Consider the following 22,924-nt stretch of genomic DNA (forward strand, 5'->3'; position numbering starts at 1 on the left):
CATAACTAAGACCTACTAGCCCCAGTACAGAGAAGGAGCTGATAATTGCCCACGCAGCCGTCCCAAACAGCCCCCTCACTGCTGAGGAGCCGTGAGGCACTCAGGGACTCCCACAGGGCGGAGAGCAGGATTCGGGCAGGTGCCAGCCACGCTCTGCCATAGCTGCACCCAGCCCGAGAGGCCAGATCAGCACCGGCACATTCCAGTAAAGCTACGGAGGGGGGGCTGCGACAGAGCCACGGTCTGGAGCTTTGCTCAGAGCTGCATTAAAATGCATGAGCTGTGCTAGCCCTAATGATGAGCAGAGCTGTCAAACAAGGAGCTTGTCCCAGCTAATTATCTCTAACAAGGGCAGAGTGTCAGGGTCCCTGAGGAGCTGGGCAGCAGCTTCCCACTCAGCTCAGTTGCAGAAGAGAGAGAAGATAAGCAAATGTCATTGTGATGGCCTAGCTACAAAAATCATTAATTAGGCAAATGCGACCTTCTGTGCCAGTTTGCTCTTGAGAACCTGGACTCCCAGAGCCGAGACATACACGCAGGCTGGAAACACCCCAGCTTTTGCCACCCAGCCCATCCCCTGCAGTGCTGCACCTCCTGTGCCCGTGTAGACAGCACAGCCCCAGTCTGGCAGCCCCTGACCAACCAGCCCTACCAGTCAGGGGCTGCACAGCTATGCCACACTCACCTGGGGGATCAAATACCGCTTGCGAGGGCTCAAATCCATTCCCTGGCCCAAAATGCAGCAGAGAAGTCTGTTCTTCATGCAACACCACCATTTAGATCACATTCACCTCAACCACCTCCCTCATCCCCAGCCACCTAGCCCAGCCCTGCAGAGGCTCTGTGCCTACTCAGTGACCACCTCCGCAGCACGTCTCCCCCAAATCTTTAAGGCAGATGTTAAGGCACTGGGAATTTCCGCTCCCCTGCAGTCCTACTCCATTCCAGTGCAGAGCAGACCAGCCACACGCTGCTCTGCAAGCCCGGTTTCTCTCTCATCATGGGTCCTGTGGCTCAGAAACTGAGACCGTACACTTGCCCTTATGTGCTAGATAGAAAGGGCAAGCGTCATCCCAAGACGTGGTTAAGGTGAAGTCTCTTCTGAGGGCAAGTGTCAATCCAGAGACACAGCTCACATGAGGTCCATCTTGCAAGCTCTGTGCTTGTCTCTCACCTCAGAGCTAAAGGGAAAGGGAGGAGAGGCTGTTTTTTCTCCAGCCAGAAACCCACTGCACGACCATGAAGCTTACAGATGGCACCAGTGATACACAGTGCCTTTCACTAGCATGTAATTATGGTAAGTGCTTTTTAGTCCCTTGTTGCCAGACAGGAGCAAAGGTTTGAACACCCACTTCAGCTATCTTTTTTACAAAATAAGAGATTTAAAAGTCACCAACTTAAAACAGAAACAGCACTGGAATCCCAGGGGTTAGAGCAAGCTGCACGGCCAGTGACTGTGGCCGGGGAGCTCAGCCCCACCTGCTGGCAGGCACTGCTTGGCGCGGGGGTTTGGGGTCATGCTTTTGGGGCACAATCGTCTCTGCTGCAGAAGGCTGGGGATTGATCTAAGTTACACCACCACTGTGTCTGGCAGTCCCCACTGTAATACACGAATGAGCAATTAGTATCAGAGAAAAGTTTACTGATATTCCCAAAATGCATATTTCATTTTGTATTGTGATCAAGCTCTCAACAGCAGCCAACTACTTGTACAGGCAGAAGAATCACGTTAAGTCAGTCTTACAAGAACACTTTCAGAGGCCACAGGACAGAAATTCTTTCCTCAGCCCACAAAAATAGTTCCTCACTGAATTTAGGCTGTCATTAGACTTCAACAACTGCAACATGTTCCTGGGCACGCTCTTCATGTGGCCTCTTCCACACAAGCGTGGTTCAGACAGAAGACTCACTGAACCCCATAGCTTGATCTGCAGCAGGGGTTTTGCTCCAAAGGTTTCTCTCCTTCTACTGCTTCTGCAGTGCCTGTTCTTTCAGTTGGTTGACGAGCTCTTCAGCATACACCTTAAAGAGTGGGACAGGGTCCTGAAACAAAGCAGGAGATAAACCACTTAAAAGGAGTGAACCTGAGCAACAGCAAGGGGTGAAGTCTAATGGAGAGCCCAGGGACCCAATGCTGCGCAAGTGCTAACAGTTAAAGCCAGAGAAAGACGCGACTGGGTTTTTCTCAGTGGCTGAACAAGGCAACCTGCTATGCTGTTCCTCAAGACGCAGCTGCTGCTCAGCTTTGTAGCCTTGCCTCAAAGATGACAGGCACCTATGTGGGACATTCATCAGCTTTCCCAGTTCTGCCTGCATCAGCAGCTCTCAGGAATCCCTTTCCTTCTAAAAGTGCTTCCCTCCCTCCTCACATTGCCCTCAATCAGAGCAGTACTGAAGCACGTTGAGTGAACATACCCCTTGAAGAAGCTGGAGCCCCACAGGATTCAGGGCCCAGCACTGTCTCCTGCAGTCAGTGCTCCTGACCTTCTGTTCCTGCTGCAGCCACAACGGGAGCCAACAGGTCTGGGGGAAACGTTGCCAAGAGACCCCAGGAAGCCCTTTTGCCCCACCAGCTCTCTGGTGCGCCCTCCTCTGCGTATTGCTTCTAACAAGTGAGCTGCAGTGACACAGGGTCACAAACTGAGTGGGCCCTGAGCTTGTATCCATGTGTCCCAAAGCACAAGAAGTATGGCAGATGGCAACCAAAGGCAAAGATGTTCGTTCAACAGGGCATGAGTTACGAGCCATCCCCCCTAAGGATCTCTCCTCTGATCAGGGGATCTGGTTTACAATGCACTTTAACCCAGCCCCAGGTTTTGGGCACCCAAGTTTAACCAGGTTCACATGGCTGCTCAGGAGTTTCAGAGCACCACTTCCATTGCTCAGGGGTGCTCAGGCTGCTCAGATCAGCTGGACATGCAGCCTGATGCAGCTATGACACCTCAGTGCTAAGCATTGCCTCATGAACTCACCTTTTTTTCTAGGAGCCTCTGTTTTTCTATTGCTTCTTCTAAACTCAAGCCAACCCATTCAGCTTCCTCTTCTGGGATCACAAATTCCTGTGATAAAAGAAGGAGCAGGTGGTACAGTCTTTCAAGGTGACTAAGATGCAAACCCTCTCTATGCCCAACTCACACAATAATGCAGTCGAGTAGGAACACTGCTATGGACAAATCTTAAAACACTACTCCCTCATTTCTGGCAACCAAAGTCCACTTCCCTTCTCCCCTTTTCTCTTAGCAAGGGTCCTGCCTTCTCTGATCAGTCATGTCCACTGCTGTGCTTCTCCTTTGTGTAGTTCTGCAGCTGTTTCTCAGCACAACTCCGGATGCTGGTGGTGTTTCTATGCTGACAACCATCACCAGCTGCACAAAACTAAGCTGCACACAGGCAGTCTGGGCTCCTCGCTACAGCGTCAGTACAAATTCTCACTGCTGTTGGCAGTGCCAGCTCCTACCAGTACTTATTGCAGACCCTCATGGACCTCAATCACAGCAAAAATACAGGCTTTTGTCTTCCTAAACCACCAGTACAGAAATTAGCAGCCCACAGAGAAACAAGAAAAACCTGACAAACGATGTCTAGATCTTTGTTGCCCATACCCTTAACCCTAGATGCAGAAGCATTAACACTGGTTTGTGCTGTGACAGGGTAATTATGGTATTATCAGTCTAGACGACGAGCAAATATCACAGCAGACACCAGGGCAGGAACTGCAGGTCAGGCACCCACCTGGTACTTATTATAGATCGCCTCTCTTCTGGCTGGATCATCGGGATGCAGTTTAGGATCCCGCCGTGCTAGTCGCAGCAACATCGTTCGCTTCAAATCCATCCCGAGCTTCGAGCACATATCAGCTTTTGGAGTCTGGAGAAATAAAGTCTGATGTTAAATTGCACCAAGAGACCATCTGCTAGAGAACACGCAAGTCTATCAGCATGTAGACGACACTGGCAGTTTATCCACACGCTGTAGAGCCTCTCAGGACACGTGTCATGAAAGGGGAAAGATCCCTTGGATTTGTTCTGAAGCTAATTTGATCACTGATCTTTAATACCAAGGGCTCCAATCAAGGGGGTATGAAAGGCTGGAGGCTTTAGACCTGCACTAATACATTAACAGCAGCGGTTAGCTGCAAGCCCCTGAGCAAAGGCAGCGTGGGCGCAGACCTGCCTCGCTGAGGCTGCTGCACAGCGAGTCCTGTCAGCCCTGCCAGGTGCAGGGCCTCACCTTGAGGATGTAGAAGTCAAAGCCATAGGCCTCGTCGATGAGGTCCAGTGTGCGCATGGTGACGGTGATGGTCATTGTGGCGTCCAGGATCTCGCTGTAAAACTGCCGGTCGAAGAGCTGCGGCTTCCACGTCTTGGGCAGCCTGGTGGAGAGCTGGGCAGAGACCGGCGGTCAGGGCCGGGGACGCTGCCCTCCCCGGGGGGTGCTGCTGCCGCTGCCTGCCCCAGCGGGCTGAGGCTTCGCCAGGGCCCGGGCGGGCCGCCCAAGACGCAGCCCCGTGCCGCAGCGGGAAGGCGGAGGCCGCTGCCGGCAGGCCCTGGTCACCCGCCCCCCCCCGCAGGGCACCGCCGGCCCGGTAACACCGGCCTGGGGTAAGGAACGGCCGGAGAGCTCACCTTGTCGTTTCGCGCATACCGGAAGCCGCTGATCCAGCCCTCGCCGCCCCAGAGCCCCTCGTGGGCAGCGGGCGGCAGGTACACGGGCACCGGCACGTCCTGCACGCGCTCCCGCTCGCCGGTGCGCGGGTTCCGTCGGTAGCGCACGCCCAGCGGCCGCCAGTGCACCGGCGTGGGCGGCGTGTCGTCCTGCAACGCCGCCAGGTAGTGCTCCGGCAGCCGCGCACAGATCCCCTCCCGCAGCCGCAGGGCGGGCCAGAGCCGCGGCGCGTACCGGTGCAGCGGCATCGCCCGCCCGCCACCGCCGCGACCCGCTTCCGCTCCCAGCGCTCAACGCGGCCGGAAGCGGCGCCGGAGCCGCCTCTCATTGGCTGACGCGGACGGGCCGCACGGGAGACGACGGCGGCCGGCAGGGGCCGCGCCGCGCCCGCGTTTCGCCCGCGGCCGGCGCCCGCCCGGCAGTCGCTGCTCCGGCCCTGAGCCCATCGGGATCGACTCCAGCCGCCGCGTATTTGCCCTCAAATACCATTACCTTTATTAAATTATAAAACTGTAAGCTTTAAAATTTACCGTATAAAATAATCACAGGTATTAACAGCAAAGGAAAAAAAAAACAAAACCCAAAAACCCAACCACCTTTTTTTCCCCAACACAAGGATTCGCTCAGATTTTACCCAAAATCATTAGCAACCCTGCCCCAGCACCTAACACAACCTCGTGCCAAGGCCAGCAGCCGCGGCAGGGAGCGGGGGTGTAGGGGTGGACACACAAAAGCAGAATTTCAACGATCAAACACAAAATAAACAATCACCTTAGCAGGATCTCTCACCCCAAAGCTTCTGCTTCGAGGCGTAGAAGCCCCGAAGGAAAAGGCCGGACGAGGAATTATTGCTTTCTCTGGTAACCGGCAGCACCCGGGCCAGACGGGCAGCCTGGCAGGGACGGCACGGCTGCGACGCCGCTGTGCAAACTGAGATGGGGAGGGGGGGGGAAAAGTGCCTAAAAGCGATAAAAGTTGGAGGAAACCCTGAGGGCCCCACGTTCCCCCCCCCCGCTCCCGCCGCGCTGTCGTGGAGGGCAGCAGCAAAAGGAAAGGCGGGGGACGTGGGTGATGGGGGAACGACACCGCTGGGTGCAGGCGAGTGCCCTTCGCTCGTCCTGCGTCCGCTTAAAAAGTCAGAGTTTGCAGAGGAAGGGGAGGCAGAAGGATAAAGTGCAGAGCTGAGCAGAAGGCTTGGCGCTTTCCAAAGCAAAGAAATAACCCCGAGGCAAATCCTTCATTAATAGCTCTTTCCTCCTCAAAGCCACGTGAGGACGGGCTCCCAGCAGCACACACCAGCCCGACCACAGCTGGAATAAACCAGCAAGGAATGATGTATTTGAGCCCTTATCTATAGAATAAGGATGGGCAAAAACAACTTTCCCGGTTGCCAAGTTTCTGCCCTTGCTTTCTGATGCCTGCACGCCCTATAGTAAGGCTAAGGTGAGACAGATGCTGCAAAGGAGACCGTAGCCACCTGGGGAGCCCATGGCGATGCTCCTGGCTGGGCTGGGACACCGCCAGTAGCCTCAGATCGGCCGTGACTCCGCAGCAAATCCAGCCTCCGAGGCACAGCAGGCTGGAGGAGCAGGGGGTGCACAGCTCAGACACCATCCTGGACCACCTACGCTGCCCCAGGCAGAGCTGCGCACATGCCAAACCCACAGAAGGGAGGAAGACAGTGAATACCTGAACATCAAGAGAGGAAGGGGACAGTGCAGCAGCCTGGCTCCTTCTAGATGAGCTAAGAGGGCTAAAGTTAAACTTAGACTAAACCCTGCACTGCTGCAGGTTTCACAGCTGTGGGCGAGATGCTGTTGATGCCTCTTGCATGTCCCTGCATGGGGTTTTTTCACATTCCTGCCAAGTCTGATCCTGAATCCAGGGACCAAGTCCCGGCCTTGTTCTTCCCCCCTCAGAATCAGGACTAGGTAAGAGCAGCACCGCCTGTTTCATGGGGAGAGAAGCTCCAGACCTCTGTGGAGACAGCGGCCAAGGGCCCGGCACACACCGAGATCAGCTCCCTCCCTCCCCATCAGCACCAAGGGCACGCGGCAGCATTTGCCCCCCAGATCAGAAGAAACCCGTTCTTCTCTTGGGTTCAAATGCTGATTGCAGGATGGCAGGGGAAATCCCTGTCCTACAGTCCTCTGCTAGGACAGGGGGTGCAGAGAAGAACCCAGCAGCCAAAGCCCTGGGTCCAGCTCAGCGTGGGCTAAGCCCAAGCCTCACGGATGCAGCAGGAGGGGAAGAAGGGTTGGCGATTTCCCCCAGGGCCATGGGGAGGTGGGGCACAGGCTATTCCTTGATCTAGAGCCACAAAGAGCCTGCCCCATCCCAGCAGAAAAGCAGAGGTGGCCTCAAACTTGCCTTCACAAGACAAGTCCACCATCTTCATCTTTAAACCCGGTCCATACTGCACCCTCCAGTGAATGAGCACGTAAGAGGATCGCTGATGTGTGAGAGAGCAGCAGCCCAGTCGAAGAGCAACCTCACCAGCCCTCCTCCACCTCTACGACTGGGAGCCAAGCAGTTCAGGTCACAGCATAGAGCTCCTCACGGTCATTCTGGCAGATCTGATAGCGACAAGTGAGCTTCTGTGACCAAGCCCAGGGCTTCTTATGCTTGTCCCGAGGAGGAAGCAGGAAAGCAACACTGCAAGCCACCAGCACGTGCCAGGTGCTGTGGGTGTAGTAATAGTTCTCATTGGTTTCCATGAATGCATATACGGAGATGGCGATGAAAGCCAAGGTGATCCCTGGGAGGAGGTAGAAAACCCAGCGCTTCCATGAGGAGGGGTAGCAGTGTCTGCGCTTCACTCCGTGGTAAACCTGGAGGTGTCAGAGCACAGAAGGGTTACGCAGCCAAGCAGAAGCTTAGGCAGGGGGAAAACAGGCAGTGCCGCCTGACCCACGAGCATCTGCCAACCTGACAGCAGGAGGGTGTGCCTGCTGCCCCTGAGAAATTCAGCCTCCCCCGTTCTTGGGGCCATCTCTTGTGTGCAAAAGCCCCTATCCAGCTGAGCCACCAAAGCCCAGCACAGACGCTATAGCTTCTGCCCAGGGCACAGGCAACAGCTGACCGTTCTGGGACAACACTGCAGCCATGGGAGCTGCAGCAGCTGCACTGTGCTGAGACCTGTAACCAACAGATTTCTCAGCTACTGGAGGGGTGGAAGGTGAATCCCTTGCCCTGCTCCCTCTCCCCCTGGGTGTTTCAAGGAGATCAAGCCATGCCTGATGGATGGGCTGGAGCCTGGTGTCTGCTCTGCCACCATCATTCTCCAGAGGGGAGCTAAGGGCAGCGGGTCCTGCCTGGCTGCTCTTACTTACCCACGCTGCAATCATGATGACGAGGGCAAAGAGGCAGGGACCCATCATGTTCCACACCCCTCTGCGGTCCAGCTGCAGGGACATGGCAATTAACAGGGTCCCCAAGATGAAAAGGACCTGGGAATGAGACATCACCACTATTGTCAGTAGCTCACCTGCTGCTAGAGCACAGCCACCCATGCCAGAGGCAGGAAGGACCTCACCTCCCAGCCACCCAGCCCTGCGTGCGTGCAGGACTCAGGAGCTGCACCTTCATGAGGAGAAACCAGAGGACCCACAAACCTTTCCCACAAATCTCAGTCCCTTCAGGCCCAGTCCCTACAAGTACACAGGTTCATGATACAAACTTCTGGGGCAAAACAAGCCACTGGTTTAAAAATCAGGGTGGCACTGGCTGACAAACAGGCTTTGCCACCAGGCTGGGCTGTGTCATTAAAATACAGCCGTGAGAGGGCTCAGCATGGCTACCCGCGGCTCAGCTGGCTCAGGTCTGGCTCTGCTGCACAGGTTACCCGACACTCACGTATTTCAGGATCTTCTTCACCCTGGACATGCACAGGATCGTCACCCAGATGGACACCACGGAGCCCAAAAAGTCACAGTACTGTAGTGTATCGTAGTCCATGATGCACATCACCGCGACACCTGGCTGGTCACACGCGTGGTAGAACTAGAGGCAGGGACAAAAGCAAAGGCTAGCATGAATCCAGCAGCAGCACACCGCTTTCTGGGAGGGAGAGGCAGGAGAAGGCTCAGCCCATGGCAGCCAGGACCCCTCCTGCCAGTGCCTCCAGGAAGCTCCACTAAACCACCACAGCATTACAGAAAGCAGATGAGAGCAGCCATCAATCTGCACCTTCCCAACAGCAGCCAAGAGCTCCTAGAACAGCACCCTTCAAGTGTGCAATGCTCCAACCCCATCCAAGCTCCCTAGGGTCCCACCCCCAAACATGAGCACCCACAGTGTGGGTGGAAGAGCCCAGTGAAAATAACATTCCTGCCAAGGTCTGAAGGGGCAGGATGTGTCCATGGAGGTGCTTGTCCAATGATTCTAGAAGCTCCTGGTGGAGCTCCAGGATGGACTGGTCCACCAAGGACTTCAGTCCAATGCAGCGTCCCTGATGCTAAGGGGGAGCTGGCAGGGGACCCGACAAAAGGCAATCCCTACCGTGGAGAAGAACATGGTGTAGGTGTAGACGGAGGCCTCCACCAGGTAGTAGCGATAAACAGCAACCGCTATTGCCGGCAGGAACATGAGGTTGCTCAGGGTGAGCAGGAGGGTGGCCAGGTTCTGCGCACCAACAGACTGGGCCTTGGTATCATCTGTGCAGCTCCACCCACCCCAACCTGCAGAGCAGAGAGGCTTGTGTGGATCTCACATGTTCTACCTTGTCCTCCCACAGCACCCAGCGGGAGCCTGGGACACTTCAGAAGAAGCAATCACACCCCCAGACTATCCCTGATCCTCCTCTCCCCTGCTCCATCAGCTGCTTGCGCTCCTGTTCTCAGGATAGTCTCGTTACTCATCACATGCTCTGCTGTGGAAAGTCTTGAGGAACCCCAGCAGGGCCCCATGTCTGCTCTGACAGCATTCCCCAGGTTGTTTCCGTGTAGCAGAGGCCATCCTACGTACAGTATGTGTCTGTCCAAGCTGGTACTTTTCATCCCTACAGTAACTCAACACACATGCTACTTGCTGGTGGTACATCAAGCATTCAAGGCTCAGGTGCACCCAGCTTACACCATCATGTGAAGCAAGATCCCTACGGATCCCAGGAACCAGGGTGGAGAATGACCCACAGCACTGAGGAAGCCATTGGGCTCCTGTCCTACCACCTGTCACAGCAGGGCAGACTGCAAAGCCAGGTCAGGTTGCTCTGGGCCTTACCCAACTGAGTTTTGAAGATCTCCAAGGATGAAGACCTGGATACTGTGCAAAGATGAACAACTCTGATGGGGGAAAATTTGTTGTCTTCGACTTAGCTGGAAGTTTCCTTGCTGCAACCTGTGTCTGTGGTCTCTTGCCCTTTCCCTGTGCTTCCCCAGAAGAGCCCAGCTCCAGGGTCCCTATAACCCCTGTGGGCAGTGCAAGGTGTGATTTGATCTCCCTTCAACTCCTCCAGGGTGACCAAACCCGCTGCCTCACCCCAGGGTGACATCCAGGTCTGCACAGGACAGTGGGAGTGAAAATTTCCTAGAGGACAGTGCATGCTCCAGGCTTGACAACAGGGGACAATTCTCAGCCTGCTGCCTGGATACCAAGGACAGAGCTGAGACAGTCTTCTATAAACACAAACCTGTTGGGGGTTTTTTTGTTTATTTTTTTAATTTAAATTATTTTAATTCAAGATTAGGATGCTCATGCCCTCTCTTTGGGGAAAGGAGGTCAGTCACAGGGCAGCCGGTGTATGTGCAGACACTCCATGGTCAACAGGCAGAGTTAAAAGTAGCATCCATCCCACTACAGTGCCACTAGAAACCAAGCCAGCAGCTCTGCCCATTCTGCCGTCTCCCTGCCAGGCAGGGCGCAGGGAGGCTGCTCTCTCCAGTTTATTTCTGGGTCACGAATATGCAGATGGGGCATTTTGCTCCTAGTGATTCAGCAGAAGCTGTCCTCAGCCTGATTCCCCAGTTCCCTTGGGTGCTCTGTGCTTCCCAGAACCTGGCACCCCTCGGGGAAATTAGGATTCTGTTCTCCATCTAGCTCCTCGCCCATCATCAGCGCTGCAGCAGACAGCAGGGATGTCCTGGCTCAGGCCCAAAGCAGCAGTGAACCACATTTTGCCTTGCCCTTCTGCTGAGAACAGGTACACACACACCCAAGCACAGCAGAGCTATCATCTTCCCTACACCACTGACTCCCGCCCAGTCTTCTCATCCCATTAATATAATTAGCAGCTGACACAGATGTTCCTCCTCCAGGGGCACCTCTGAGTCTAAGGGCTGGCCTGCATGCTGGCTCCTGGCAGGAGACAGAGCACCGTGGCAAAGCACAGGCAGGGACTGCAGCCTGGCTTCGTCGCGTCCTATACCAGGACCCTACATAACAAACGGCCCTGGAAGGCACAGGCTCCGACGCAGGCATTTTCAGGCAGCCCTGCCGACACCCTGATCTCTCTGGGGATGCTCAGAGGCACCTCTCTAAGCCCTGGGGTGGGGACGTGGGGACTCCAAGCTGGAAGCAAAACTACCATTCAGCAGAAAGCTGTCCTCAGCCTGATTCCCCATTTCCCCTGGGTTGCTCTGTGCTTCCCAGAACCTGGCACCCCTCGGGGAAGTCAGGGAGCTCCCAAAGAGGCCACCACGGGTGCTGAGGGCTCTTTGGGTAGGTGCTACGACCCCAGGCTGCTCCTGGCAGCTGCAGCAGACCCCAGGCTCCCTTACACAAATACCACCGCTGAAAAATGTGGCCTCCCCTTGGGGAGGACAGCAAAGCTTCCTAGGAAAACGCACTCACCAGCCTTACAGCTGCAGCCAGCATAGAGGTAGCCGTGTCTTCTCAGGAGGCTGCATTGTCCATATGGCCCACAGTCATTGAAGCAGGGGGTGAGGTATGCGAAGACAGTCACTTTGGCTTCTGCGGCATTACATTCACTGCAAGTAGAGCAGGTCGCATTGGTACCCCAGTCCTTCGGGGTAGCCTTGTGCCCAGGGAGCAACCTGCTCCAGAGGGTCAGGCCATGCTCGTGCATGCAAGCTCCCCGCTGTTTTGGGATCTGCTCCATCCCTCCTAAGAGCTAGAAGCAGAGCGGGCTCCCTCTCCACTCAGACTGCCAAACCAACGTGCAGGCAGGTGTCAGCTCTCCCCAGATCCTAGTACCCAGGACCAGCATCGTCAGCACTGTTTTACAGCGTGTGCTCGGCCCCTTATGCAAGGAACCACCAGGAAGGTAAACCACAGGAGTATGGGCACAGCTGCCTGCATCTCAGAGACCCCCAAAGGAATAACAGCAGCATTTTCCTTTACCAATTTATCACCGCAAAATCCATCTGCGGAAGAGGAAGCTCAGCCAGGCAGGCTCTGCCACCCACAGTCTGCATGAGACATGCCAGCTTGGCACCAGACAAGCTGCTTGGGTGCTCACAAGAGAGCAAGTCGTCACTGCCACCCACCTCCTTCCCCCTCTGCAGCTGTCGCTTCGCCCCTACCATGTGAGATGAGCCCATGGCACGGCGGTGAGGACAGGGGTTCGGTTTTGCTCATGCTAGCCAAGGGCAGCAGGACGCAGAGGCAGAGTGCTCTGAAGCAGCCCCAAGGCAGGATGACGCACCAGACTCACCCCTGGCCCTTTGGGCAGATGAGCTGCAGGGAGAGGAACCAGTCATCCGTCTGCGGGTACAGGACAATCAGCATCGCTTCTGCAGAGGATGTGCTCATGCTCAGAGGATAGCCCTGGAAAAAAGCTGAAAGAAAAGAGGGTGCTGTGATGGGCCAAGACTAGGGGAGAAGGGTCTGCAGCAATCCCAGGCTGAGACCAGTTGCATGGGAATCAGATACTCCTGTGGCTCCTTGCTTCTGTCCTCAGGAGGCTCCAGGGAGCCATCCGGAGAGGACTCTTGCTCCTCAGACCCTTGTTGTTTCTTTTATCTCAGCTCTCAGCACTTGTCTGGACAGCACAAGGCACCTGGAACGGCCTGTTTGCTTGGCTAATCCTCCAATGCAGAGCTCAGCTTCTCTGCACACCAGCAAGGCCTTGACCATCCCCAAACCTCCTGCCAACGAGGCTGGAAGAGCGCCAGCTGGTAACCAGGCCTTCCTTTGGTGCAGAGTAGCATCTGCACCCCAGCACCCTAGAGCATATGCCAGCACAAAGATCTCAGGAGGGCTTGTGCCAAAATCAGCTTCCCTGGGACACCCCACAAAAAGCCCTGAGTCAGTTTACAGCTCATGAGGTCTAAAAGCAAAGCCCTGAGATGGCGTAGCTGAGCTGGCAGCGGGTGCCAGTGTCTCTCATACCTGTGCTGCAGTTCTGCGTGGCATTGAGGGACAGCACCGGCGAAGCTGCACTCACACACGCTACCACGGTGGCATTGGCCAGGCTCATGGACGTCTGTGCAAACAGAGCAGTGTCCCACATCAGACACCCTGATGCCGCCCACCCCCTGCACAATTCATCTCCCAAGCTGCCCACGGTATACAGGAGCAGCAGGTAACAATAAATCCTGCAGATCAAGATCACCCATCAATTCACCAGCTCTTTCTGGGCAAACCCATGTTTACCTCGCTCTGCACTGCACCGCACTGCACGCTGGCTGAAAGGCAAGAGAGCCTCCTGGGGGGACTGTGCGGGGGGAACTGCCACCCAGCTGGGACACTCACACGAGCCCATCGCTTCAGTGTGAGCACAGAGTGGCAGAAGTCAGAGGCAGCAGGACGTCAGGACTGAGCCCTGCTCCAACCCTTGGGAAGGCAATAACCAGCCCTTGTGAGAAGATTCATTGTCAGAATTTCAGGAGGCCGATTTCAGGGTGTCACTGAAGGAGTCTGGGAGTCAGCAACTGGGGCAGGAACATCCCTGGGTTTCCCTGCTCAGTCTCATCTCCTGGTGGCAAGGCACCAGGCTCCCACCTGGAGGAGATGGCATTGCAGCTGCTTTCCATTCAATCTCCTCTGCATCACTGCCACCACATGCCAGCAAGCTGTGGCATTTGAATTAGAGTTGGCAGATGGGACACACTGGAATTGGCTAGAACAGGCTCAGAGTGTTTTGTAACGACAAAATAGAAAGGGAAATAGTCCCACCAGTACCTACAACCCCTGGAGTTTGCTGACAAACCAGCCCAGGAGCAGGGGCAAAACCCTGCAAAGAGAAGACAATCCCATCAATCAGCCTCCGCACCTTGTTAAGCAGGAGATTGACCACGAGGGAACCCCCGCTGTCCATGCCAGTGTTTAGGTTGAGGAGGAGGAGGGTCGGGGAGATGGAGTGCACAGGCACACTGGGACCATTCAAGAGCCTGTAGCGCACAGACACCACATCCAGGTCCTCACGAACGACAGGCTGGTACTGCAGACAGAAGCTCCTCTGGTCGGACACATTGCGTGAAGCCTCTCCTGTAGGCAGAGTGGAGCTCCCTGCTGCTCCTGTGTTACCTGGTCTGGGACCAGCTTGGCTCTGGTTTAGGCTGCTGAAGTTAAGGAATGAACTGGTACTGCCCGGTCTGCAAGCTGTAAAGCAAAAAAGAAGAGGAGTCAGCACAGCCAGGACTAACACCTCACCCAGGCAGGGCCTCGGCAGCTCCAGACCTTCAAGTGATAGCACAAACTGGGGGTATTTCAGCTGGTTCAGGCATTGCAGTATTGGCTACAGCCCCTGAAAGGCACCATGAACTCTAGCATCAGCATCCACAAGCTGGAACACTGATGAAAGCCATACAGTGGTACAGTGGATGGAAGAAACCAGGAGCTGCAGGGAAGCGGAGTGGGAACAGAAGAAGTGATGACACACAGCATCATAACACATCAATGTACCCAGGGAGTATTCACTGGCCAGTGGCAGAGCACAGCACTTAGCTGTCCCATAACCACACGCTGCATAAAAGTCTCTACCAGTTTCCCAGACATGAGCAGACAAGGCTGAGCAGAAGACAGAAGCTAACCCAATACAGCTCCAGGCATGAGCCATCACGTCACAGCAGCTGGAGCTGAATGTCACACTTGGAGTCCCACTGCTGGAGCCTGTCCATTGCTCCCAGAGACTCTAGTGCTCCCCTCTAACACCTCAGCTACCAGTGCCAGGCCCTCAAGCACGTGGAATTAGGCTCTGCTTTGAGAAAGAGATGGCAGAACCCCCACTACAAGAAAACATTAAAAAATTTACCTAGTTGGTGAGCTTCCAAGACTCCAAGAGTCAAAAAGGGATCACAGTCACATAATAAGAGGATGCAAAGATGCCTATCACAGCCACAAGGACCTTGTGACCTCCTGAGTCACAAGGTGTCACCTGAATGGTGACATCCCCTCACTACAAGCCAAGACATTACCCCATGTAAACCTCTGAGATGGTTTCCTGTCTGTAGCCTGCTTATGGTCAATCAATAGTCAACGTATCATTAGTCTGGTACATCTGCACAAAACTACTCTCCCCATCAGATTTTAAGCCAGCCACTGCTTCCCAAACAGCCTTTGGAAAACATCATTGCTTCAGAGACCCTGAACTTTTCAGGCATTTCCAAAACAGGCAGCTCCAGGGAGTATCACCCCTTGGGCGAACACTGGAGCCTTTACTTCTGATCCCGAAGCAACAACTAGGTCTCAGGCCCCAAGGTTATGCCCAGGCAAACAGCATGCTGGGGAACACAGGCCACTACAGCCAGCCACCCAAAGGCCCAAGAGAGACACAGTAGGCAATGTTCTCTCTGGTCCTTCCCATAGGGCTAGAGGAAATGGAAGCCCACCTGTGAAGGAAGCCAGCATCTCCACCGACACACTGGCATTGGCAGCACCGAGACTCTCCACCATGATCTGCAGCCACTTCTCCCAGGGGGGTGAATCCAGGGCCAGGCTGCAGTTTACGTTTCCCACGCAGGTGATGATCCTCTGGAAGGACTGGGGCAGCGTGATGGAGCCCAGCACTACCCGCACAGCGCACGCTTTTTGCTTACTTGTCACACAGCTTCGCAGCTCAAACTGCATCCCTGCGGCATGCTTGGGAACGAAGACCCTGCAGGAAGAGGGATCGGCAGTTTGCAGAGCTTGTACTCTCAACACAAGCCAGCCAGGACCCACCATAGTCCCCGGGGCTTTGTGGCAAGAACTAGATTACCCTGGTCGGAATTGTGAAAATCCTTCCAAAGGGAAACATCTCAAAGAACTAAAATTCCTACAGCTGAACCTCTAAGACCATCTGGGAAGAGTTGGATAAGGGCGCTCATGTGCTCCCTATACAAACCCTACGACTGCTGCAGAGAGCTTGGCAAACAGGCTCGGAGACCCCCCAGCTCCAGCCCCACGTGGGAACAACAGTGGCTTCTCCTAAGCAGCATCCTTGGGAAATCCCCCCTCCCCCCCCCAGCCCCAGGTCTTTCCATCTGCTGTTCTCACTTACTTGACATGCAGCGGCTTAGCAGGTGAGACAACGGTTTGTGGCATAGCAACACCAGGCTCCAGAACAGGCATCTCAGTGAGTCTGAGCACAAACATATCTGCCTGGAACATATAGGGGCATGGAGTGGAGAAACCCTGCAGGAGGGGAGAGCACACTGGTCAGCTGTGGCGAGACACACTGTGCAGAGTACGGTGGCAAAGACCCTCACCAGGACCCTCACCTTCACTTCAATCCTGCCAGCAGCTTCAGGCAGATGGGCAGCGATGAACCAGTCTCCAGCAGCAGGGGTGGTGATGTTCACAAAGGTGGTGTTTTGCACAGTGCTGCTCAGAGTGATGCTTATGTTATAGGAAGGACGGACAGTTGCATTTGCAGGAAAATGAGTGCCCAGTGGATTAATTACAGGAGGGGCTCCGAAGCGGAAGTGCCTGTGAGAGAAGCCAGAATGCAAATAAATCAAGGGGTGTAAAGACACTGGCAAGACAAACTGGGATGCAAACCCATCAGTAGACACCCAGGTTGGCCTGGGATCGGAGAGGGAGCAGTCTGGAAAAAAAAAAACATTTTCAAGTGGACCACAAGAGCCATCATTTTCATCTGGTGAGGACTGGCTGCTATTAGCTTATCTGGGATTTATTTAGAGATTGGTTTAACTTGGCTGCTTATTAAGATAAGGATTTACATGGTTCCATCAAGCCTGAAAGCAAATTTCCACACTTACTAAGGTTAAGCCCCAGATGCAAGACTACTCCTTTTTTATAACCATCAGCAAATTCCCCATATAGGCTAAATCATCAACGAAGAGCTTTCATTTTCTAGCAAAGATCTGCATCTTCCCTATTTCCTCTTTTAAGGAGGGCGGGCAGACAGACTAAAAAGATTCTTACAAAGGAAGGTCCATGTGACTGACTTCAGCACACCAGCACTTCTGCTTTCCAGATAAGCACTCCAACGTTTGAAGCAGCAGAAAAGCAGGCAGCTAAGCAACATGCGAGACATTTATTTGGGCAGCCAATTTGGCATTTAATTTGCTCGCTTTTGGACTGTGCTGCAACAGAACGTAACAGGTCCAGCAAGCAAACGTGACTGGGGGTATGTTATTAACCCATTTGAGCTTAGCTGGGCTGGTCTTCATTTCTTAGGGTATCATTTTGCTGTTGCCTCGTCCCTCACATCCCCAAACTACTTGAAACCTATCTGGTGTCCTGGTTTCAGCTGGGACAGAGTTATTTCTCTTTCTAGTAGCTGGTATAGTTTTATGTTTTAGATTCAGTATGAGAAGAATGTTGATAACACACCGATGTTCACAGTTGTCGCTAAGTCATGTTTCTACTAAGTCAAGGATTTTTCAGCTTCTCACGCCCAGCCAGCAAGAAGGCTGGAGGGGCACAAGGACTTGGGAGGGGACACAGCCAGAGCAGCTGACCCAAACTGGCCAAAGGGGTATTCCATACCATGTGACATCATGCCCAGTATATAAACTGGGGGGAGTTGGCTGGGCCGTGGATCACTGCTCGGAAACTAACGGCATCGATCAGCGAGTGGTGAGCAATTGCAGTGTGCATCACTTGTTTTGTATATTCCAATCCTTTTATTACTATTGTCACTTTATTATTGTTATTAATATGATTATGAATTTCTTCCTTTCTGTTCTATTAAACTGTTCTTATCTCAACCCATGAGTTTTACCTTTTTCCTTCCGAATCTCTCCCCCATTCCACTGAGTGGGGGGGAAGTGAGCAAGCGGCTGCGTGCTACTTAGTTGCTGGCTGGGGTTAAACCACGACATCTGGGAAGCAGGAAGTAGGAAGATCATCTATGCCAGGCTGCTCTGGAGCAACTAAGAGCGCCGGTCTTTTCCCAGGATTGACGAGGGAAGCACAAGCCAAGCAGCTTCAGTCACTCCCGAGACCTCTGTGGAGTGGGTGCCAGAGACCCACGTGTCTCCACGGGCACAACTTGCCCAGGAAACTTGGTACCCTCCCAAGATATGGCTCAAAGTCTTGCAAGGTTTTGACCTCAAATCCTCCAACAACTCCAGTACTGCTTTAAGCAGCATTTCTTTCACTGGCATTGAGTTTGCAATCTTCTCATGCTCTTTTGTCTGCAGGACTCAGCGTTCCTCTCCTATCTCTGCTCCACACACAGTTGCATCCCTCACAAAGTGTCCCCAGTCTCTCTAGTTCCTCTGCACTGGGGAATTTGTCTGTGTCCAATAGCTTTGGGTCCTCTCAAGCCCCTTGTAGACCTGCCACATCCTACTGTACCCTGTGCAGGATCCTGCCAGGCACAGAAAGGTCCAGGAACACCTTTGCTCACGAACAGCAACACCAGCCTCACCGTGAAGGGCTTTCCAGTGTTTCTAAAGTGTCTCTTAGACGCCACATCTGATAGTCCCAGATCCACCAGTAATGTGAACGCAAAATGCTCCTACAGGTTTAAACACAGATTAAGAAACCATGGCTGCTGCAACTGGGGAACAGATGCCCAGCCTCCTACAAACAACCAGCCACAGCCATGAGCAACAAGGAGAAGAGAAGGGCAGAAAGCCCACATGGGCAAGCACTGGCACAGGGACATACATACACTGTGATCTCCATGTTGGTGCACTCAGGTCCTTTCCCCCGGGATGCTTGCAGGAGCCAGCGAAGCAGCACAGTGTCTTCTGGCACATGGAAGTGGAAGAGCTTAGCGTTCCCATACCAGCTGTAGAAGGACAGCTTCTGTGCGCTCTGAGAGAAGTACTCGGAGACATACAGGGAGTCTGAAAGGCAGAGAGCACAGCAGTTGCCGGCATGGCTGCTGGGGGCAGGCTGCAGGGCTACACCCCCCACAGAAGTGCACAGGAGTTCTAAGGTTGCTGGAGAGGAGCCCTTTAAGTCTCCGATTTCTCATCGCAGTCCCACTAGATACGTGGTGATCCACGTTGTTCCTCCAGCCAGAACCACCCACACCCCTGCTACAAAACCATCACCTGGAGCCAGAGGGCTCTAAAAGATGCCTTAACCACGCTCTGTGAGATGCGCTCTGAAGGTGACAGATCACCGGAGACACTGAGGAGGAGGAAAAGATCAGGAGGAAAAGCTGATGGCACAAGAAAAGGTGATAGAGTAAGCACCAGCAAACCCTGGGGCAAACGGTGCAGAGCAAATCAGTGCAGGTAGCGCAGGGGTGCTCTGGACTCCAGCAGCAGCTTATGGTGCTAAAAGGCAAGAGCTGTGCCCTTGTCTGTCTCTGCTGAGCGCACGGGCTGACACTATCGGTCTTACCCAGCTCAGGATACACATACTGTGCAACACGCTGCCTTCCTGTGACATGCAACGAGGTGAAAATCCACGTGCTGCAAACCTAACTCTGCCTTCAGAGGTACCTTCCAAGGTCTAAAGACTTTCCTACCTGGACGAAAGGGTGCTGGGATAGCGAGAACAGCCCTAGGGTAGGCTGAAAGGTCATGCAAGAGGACAACAGCTATTCAGTCAAAGTGCCATCAGGACTAGCTAGACCCTCCATGCATCCCTCTGCCCAGCTATGCCTACAGGTCACCCCCAGCCTGATGATAATTTCACCTGCAAAATTATATACGAGTGTTATTGTCAGCAAGAAACCAGACAGACTGCAACTTGAGGATGGAAAAGAAACATCCTGCCAGGGTTGGGAAAGGGGGAAAACTGCAGAGAGACAGCAGAGCCAAGGCCATGCTGCCCACCCGAAAACAAGGTTCATAAAACTCAGCAAGGGTGTAGAAGATGACGTCTTCACATCTCTGCTGAGTCCTCCCAGACGCTCCTTTCCTACTCTAGAATTCCCTGGAGTAAGGAGAAACTGTGGCAGCTTTCAGACGCAGATTCCTCATTTCTATTGGAGAATAAAGCAGCAAGTGCAGTTTAACTTGGCTTCCTCCAGGACTGCACAGGGTCTTGTTGGAAACACAGAGGACCCAAGTGAGTTTAAGAAAGATGCCAAGGAAAGAGGAAAACAGTCCTCAGGCAGGACCAGAGCCTTGGGACATACTTCATGCCAAGAGGAACCTAATCCTAGCAGGAACTACGATTTATGCCCGAAAGCAGGACTCACGTCAGCCTGCACCCACGGCGCTGCAAAGAGACAGGAATGGTAATCATGGGTTTAATTCTCTGGCAAATTACCAAGCCAAAGCCTCCGGGCACTCTGCAAACCCAACAGGGAAAGGAGGAAACAGGAAAGCAAGAAATACCAGCCATGCAAGCCAACTGGAGGATTTGCTCTTGGAGAAAGAGTGTGGCCACCTTGCCTCACCGCAGGGGCTGCCCCAGCCGCACGCCCACAGGGTCCAGCCAAGGGAGCAGCACTTGCAGCATTTCAATGCATGGGGCCAGGCAAGGTCACGGGGAAGGGTGAGCCTTGAGCAGGACAGCGAGAAGTCCACAGCCCGTGGGCAGAGCCGTCCCGCTGCAGTGTCCATGCCGGGGTTACACTGCTCTCTAGGCCAGCAAGGAGCAGAGACCACAAAAGGGGCTTTTCAAGCAAACGCTCCTTGGCTGCAATGCCAGCGCAGCGCGTGGGCTTTTACAGACAAGAGCTGGCCGTGATCCCCTACAAGCCCAGTTACATTTCACGCACAGGAGCTACAGAAGGGAGCAGTCTTTAATCAGCAGCGTCTATATCCCCAGCTGCACGCTGCACGCACACAGCATGTTCGTTTCTGGAAGTCCATGGAGATGTTTGGGCACAGAATGAGGGTAGACAGGAACACAAAGTGTGATTAGAGCTGGGAGAGCCCTGGTCCTGCTCAACGCAACAGGTCCCATCAGACAACCTGCATGGGGATAAGCCCTCCTGCCTCGATGCAAACTGCTCCAAGCCCACCAACTGTCAGGCTCTGCATGGCCAACAGCCATGGTCACCACCCGTCCAGCATGTTCTCACGAAGCTGAAGCATGATTTGTTTGGTTTTTGGGGAGATGAGGGCAGGCAGGCTGCAAAATTAAAAACTCAAGCAATCGGCAGTGCTATTTATTAAGGACTGATCAATCAGGAGCGAGCTCAAGCGCAGTAACAGGTTGAGGACAGGCAGGCAGACCTGCCCTGCCCACGCACTGCCTGAGACCAGGTTAGCAGCAGCTGTGGCCATACTGACGAAACATCAGCATGGCCAAAGTCCACTCACAAACAGCTTTTTGTGGTGATAACCGGCCAAGCCTCTGCTCACAGGCTTCGCTGCGCTAGACACCCAAGAGCTGCACCCAGGGAGGGGGTAAGCTGACTCCCAGGGTACCCTCTGCCTGGGCTGACAAGGAAATACCATGGGCAGCTAAAAACAAATATCAGTAAAGAAAAGCCAGAAAGACAGGTCACTGCAGGCGAGGCGTGTGTTCCTGCAGCCCATTTGCATCAAGAGAGCGTACTTTAGTATTTGCTGTGCTCTGTATGTGTGTCTCTCTATTCAGTATGCTCTGCGCCCGCACGGCAACACCTGTAAAGTCCCACTCGGCTGTCCCATGATGTTAAACAACCCTTTAAACGGAGCAAGGAAGTTGTCAAATGGATGTTGTTTCCATCCTCTCCCATGTAGATTCCACATAAGCAGATTTCAAACACAGCAAAAACCAAAAGTGTTTTTAAGACAAGAAACAGAACACGGTAGCATCACAGATGCAGAGGAGACACGTTATTTGAATTTCAGAATAAAGAGCCGCCTGCAATAGCCTGGATGTGTTTGTCCAAAGATGATCTCATGGTAGTTTTAGGAAATGATACCTTGACTGCTGGTGTCAGGGCTTCCCGTCAAAAGGATGAAGCCCTCATTTCAAAGCAGACGCTGTCTGAAGCTACAGAGACGGTGATCACTCTGACTCAAGAAAACACATAGCTAATGTGGCAGGCTGTTTGGCCATTTATAAGCTAACAGAAACCCTGTTCCTGTAGCCCAGGTCAAAAATCCATCTATAAACATTCTAGAAGGAGGACCTCTCGCTCCTCTGGGTAGGCGCTGATCTTCACCAGCACTCAGATCTAACGCTACAGAGGCATTCCCCGAGCCGGCAGGACGGCGCCCAGACAAACCAACCACCACACCTGAAGCGCAGGGTAGCTCTCCAGGGCTGGGAACCCAGCGAACAGGATGCCAGAGGAGGGTGGGCCTGGGGAAAAAGGCTATCTTACCCACCGGCTCCCCGGAGCAGCCTTCACGCTTTGCAGACTATGAGGAAGCGATAACCCCTGTCAACAGCGGACAGCCACCGCCGGCACAAGCTTACCTCCACGACGGGCTGAAGTAGGCAAACAACCTCACCTCCCCAAACCTCTCCTTCCACCGCCGCACCCGCCGGCTGACCCTCCGGCGGGGGAGGCACGGTCCCCGGGGACCCCAGACCCCCAGCACCACCACGAAGAGCAGCCCACCGCTCTGCCAAAACCCCTGCTCCTGCCCGGCTGCCTTCATGCGCTGGAAGTAAAGTAACCTGAAAACAAAGCAAAACCAAGCAAAACAACCACCGCCGCCGCAGATACAGCACAAACCCCTCTGGGTCCGGGCCCGACCTCTCACTGCCCTGCAGCGCCCGACACAAGCCCTGCTCCCCGGGGACGGTTCACAGAGCCCCCGAGTGCCCAAATCACTCGGGAAATCACGAAACCACCTCAAAGCCACCCGTGGCAGGAGCTGCGGGACTCGGACCAGCTCCCGGGGCTGCGCGGCAGACAAGTCCCCGCTCACTTTAACGTAACCGGCGCCTCTGCCCCACGGGATCCCCACCGGCCCCCGGGGCGGGCAGCGAAGCCCCCCCTCCCCGCCAGGCAAAGGAGCCAGACGTACCCCTCTGTCCCAACCCTGCCCCCTCCGGAGCATCCCCAACCCTCCTCCCAGCCCCCCGAACACCCCCCCGGAGCATCCCCAAACCG

General features: G+C 54.3%; 2 protein-coding genes across 2 annotated transcripts; both read right to left on the minus strand.

The window, feature by feature from the left end:
• Positions 1 to 1,635: 1,635 nt before the first annotated feature.
• MRPL28 (mitochondrial ribosomal protein L28) lies at positions 1,636 to 4,944 on the minus strand. The gene is made up of 5 exons (XM_010578394.1): positions 4,626 to 4,944; positions 4,231 to 4,383; positions 3,733 to 3,867; positions 2,973 to 3,059; positions 1,636 to 2,043 (listed from the first exon to the last, which is right to left on the minus strand). The coding sequence occupies exons 1-5, from the start codon at positions 4,911 to 4,913 to the stop codon at positions 1,966 to 1,968; spliced, it is 741 nt and encodes a 246-aa protein (XP_010576696.1). The 5' UTR covers positions 4,914 to 4,944; the 3' UTR covers positions 1,636 to 1,965.
• A 265-nt stretch (positions 4,945 to 5,209) lies between these two features.
• On the minus strand, positions 5,210 to 22,466 carry TMEM8A (transmembrane protein 8A). The gene is made up of 14 exons (XM_010578519.1): positions 22,317 to 22,466; positions 22,100 to 22,223; positions 18,632 to 18,809; positions 16,266 to 16,473; positions 16,046 to 16,179; positions 15,396 to 15,661; positions 13,838 to 14,166; positions 12,955 to 13,048; positions 12,278 to 12,401; positions 11,455 to 11,591; positions 9,166 to 9,344; positions 8,521 to 8,667; positions 7,998 to 8,114; positions 5,210 to 7,496 (listed from the first exon to the last, which is right to left on the minus strand). The coding sequence occupies exons 1-14, from the start codon at positions 22,464 to 22,466 to the stop codon at positions 7,200 to 7,202; spliced, it is 2,484 nt and encodes an 827-aa protein (XP_010576821.1). The 3' UTR covers positions 5,210 to 7,199.
• Positions 22,467 to 22,924: the final 458 nt, after the last annotated feature.

The sequence above is a fragment of the Haliaeetus leucocephalus genome, unplaced genomic scaffold (genome assembly GCF_000737465.1).
Source record: "Haliaeetus leucocephalus isolate CR32 unplaced genomic scaffold, Haliaeetus_leucocephalus-4.0 Scaffold636, whole genome shotgun sequence".
Lineage (NCBI taxonomy): Eukaryota > Metazoa > Chordata > Aves > Accipitriformes > Accipitridae > Haliaeetus > Haliaeetus leucocephalus.

Excerpts from the sequence above, each read along its gene's own strand:
- TMEM8A (XM_010578519.1), bottom strand. The coding sequence starts at position 22,466 with ATGAAGGCAGCCGGGCAGGAGCAGGGGTTTTGGCAGAGCGGTGGGCTG. Across the intron at positions 16,474-18,631 it reads ACCAACATGGAGATCACAGT|GCACTTCCGCTTCGGAGCCC; the intron begins GTATGTATGTCC and ends CTTCTCTCACAG. Across the intron at positions 14,167-15,395 it reads GATGCTGGCTTCCTTCACAG|CTTGCAGACCGGGCAGTACC; the intron begins GTGGGCTTCCAT and ends TTTGCTTTACAG.
- MRPL28 (XM_010578394.1), bottom strand. The coding sequence starts at position 4,913 with ATGCCGCTGCACCGGTACGCGCCGCGGCTCTGGCCCGCCCTGCGGCTG. Across the intron at positions 4,384-4,625 it reads GGTATGCGCGAAACGACAAG|CTCTCCACCAGGCTGCCCAA; the intron begins GTGAGCTCTCCG and ends GTCTCTGCCCAG. Across the intron at positions 2,044-2,972 it reads AGAGGCTCCTAGAAAAAAAG|GACCCTGTCCCACTCTTTAA; the intron begins GTGAGTTCATGA and ends GCTTTGTTTCAG.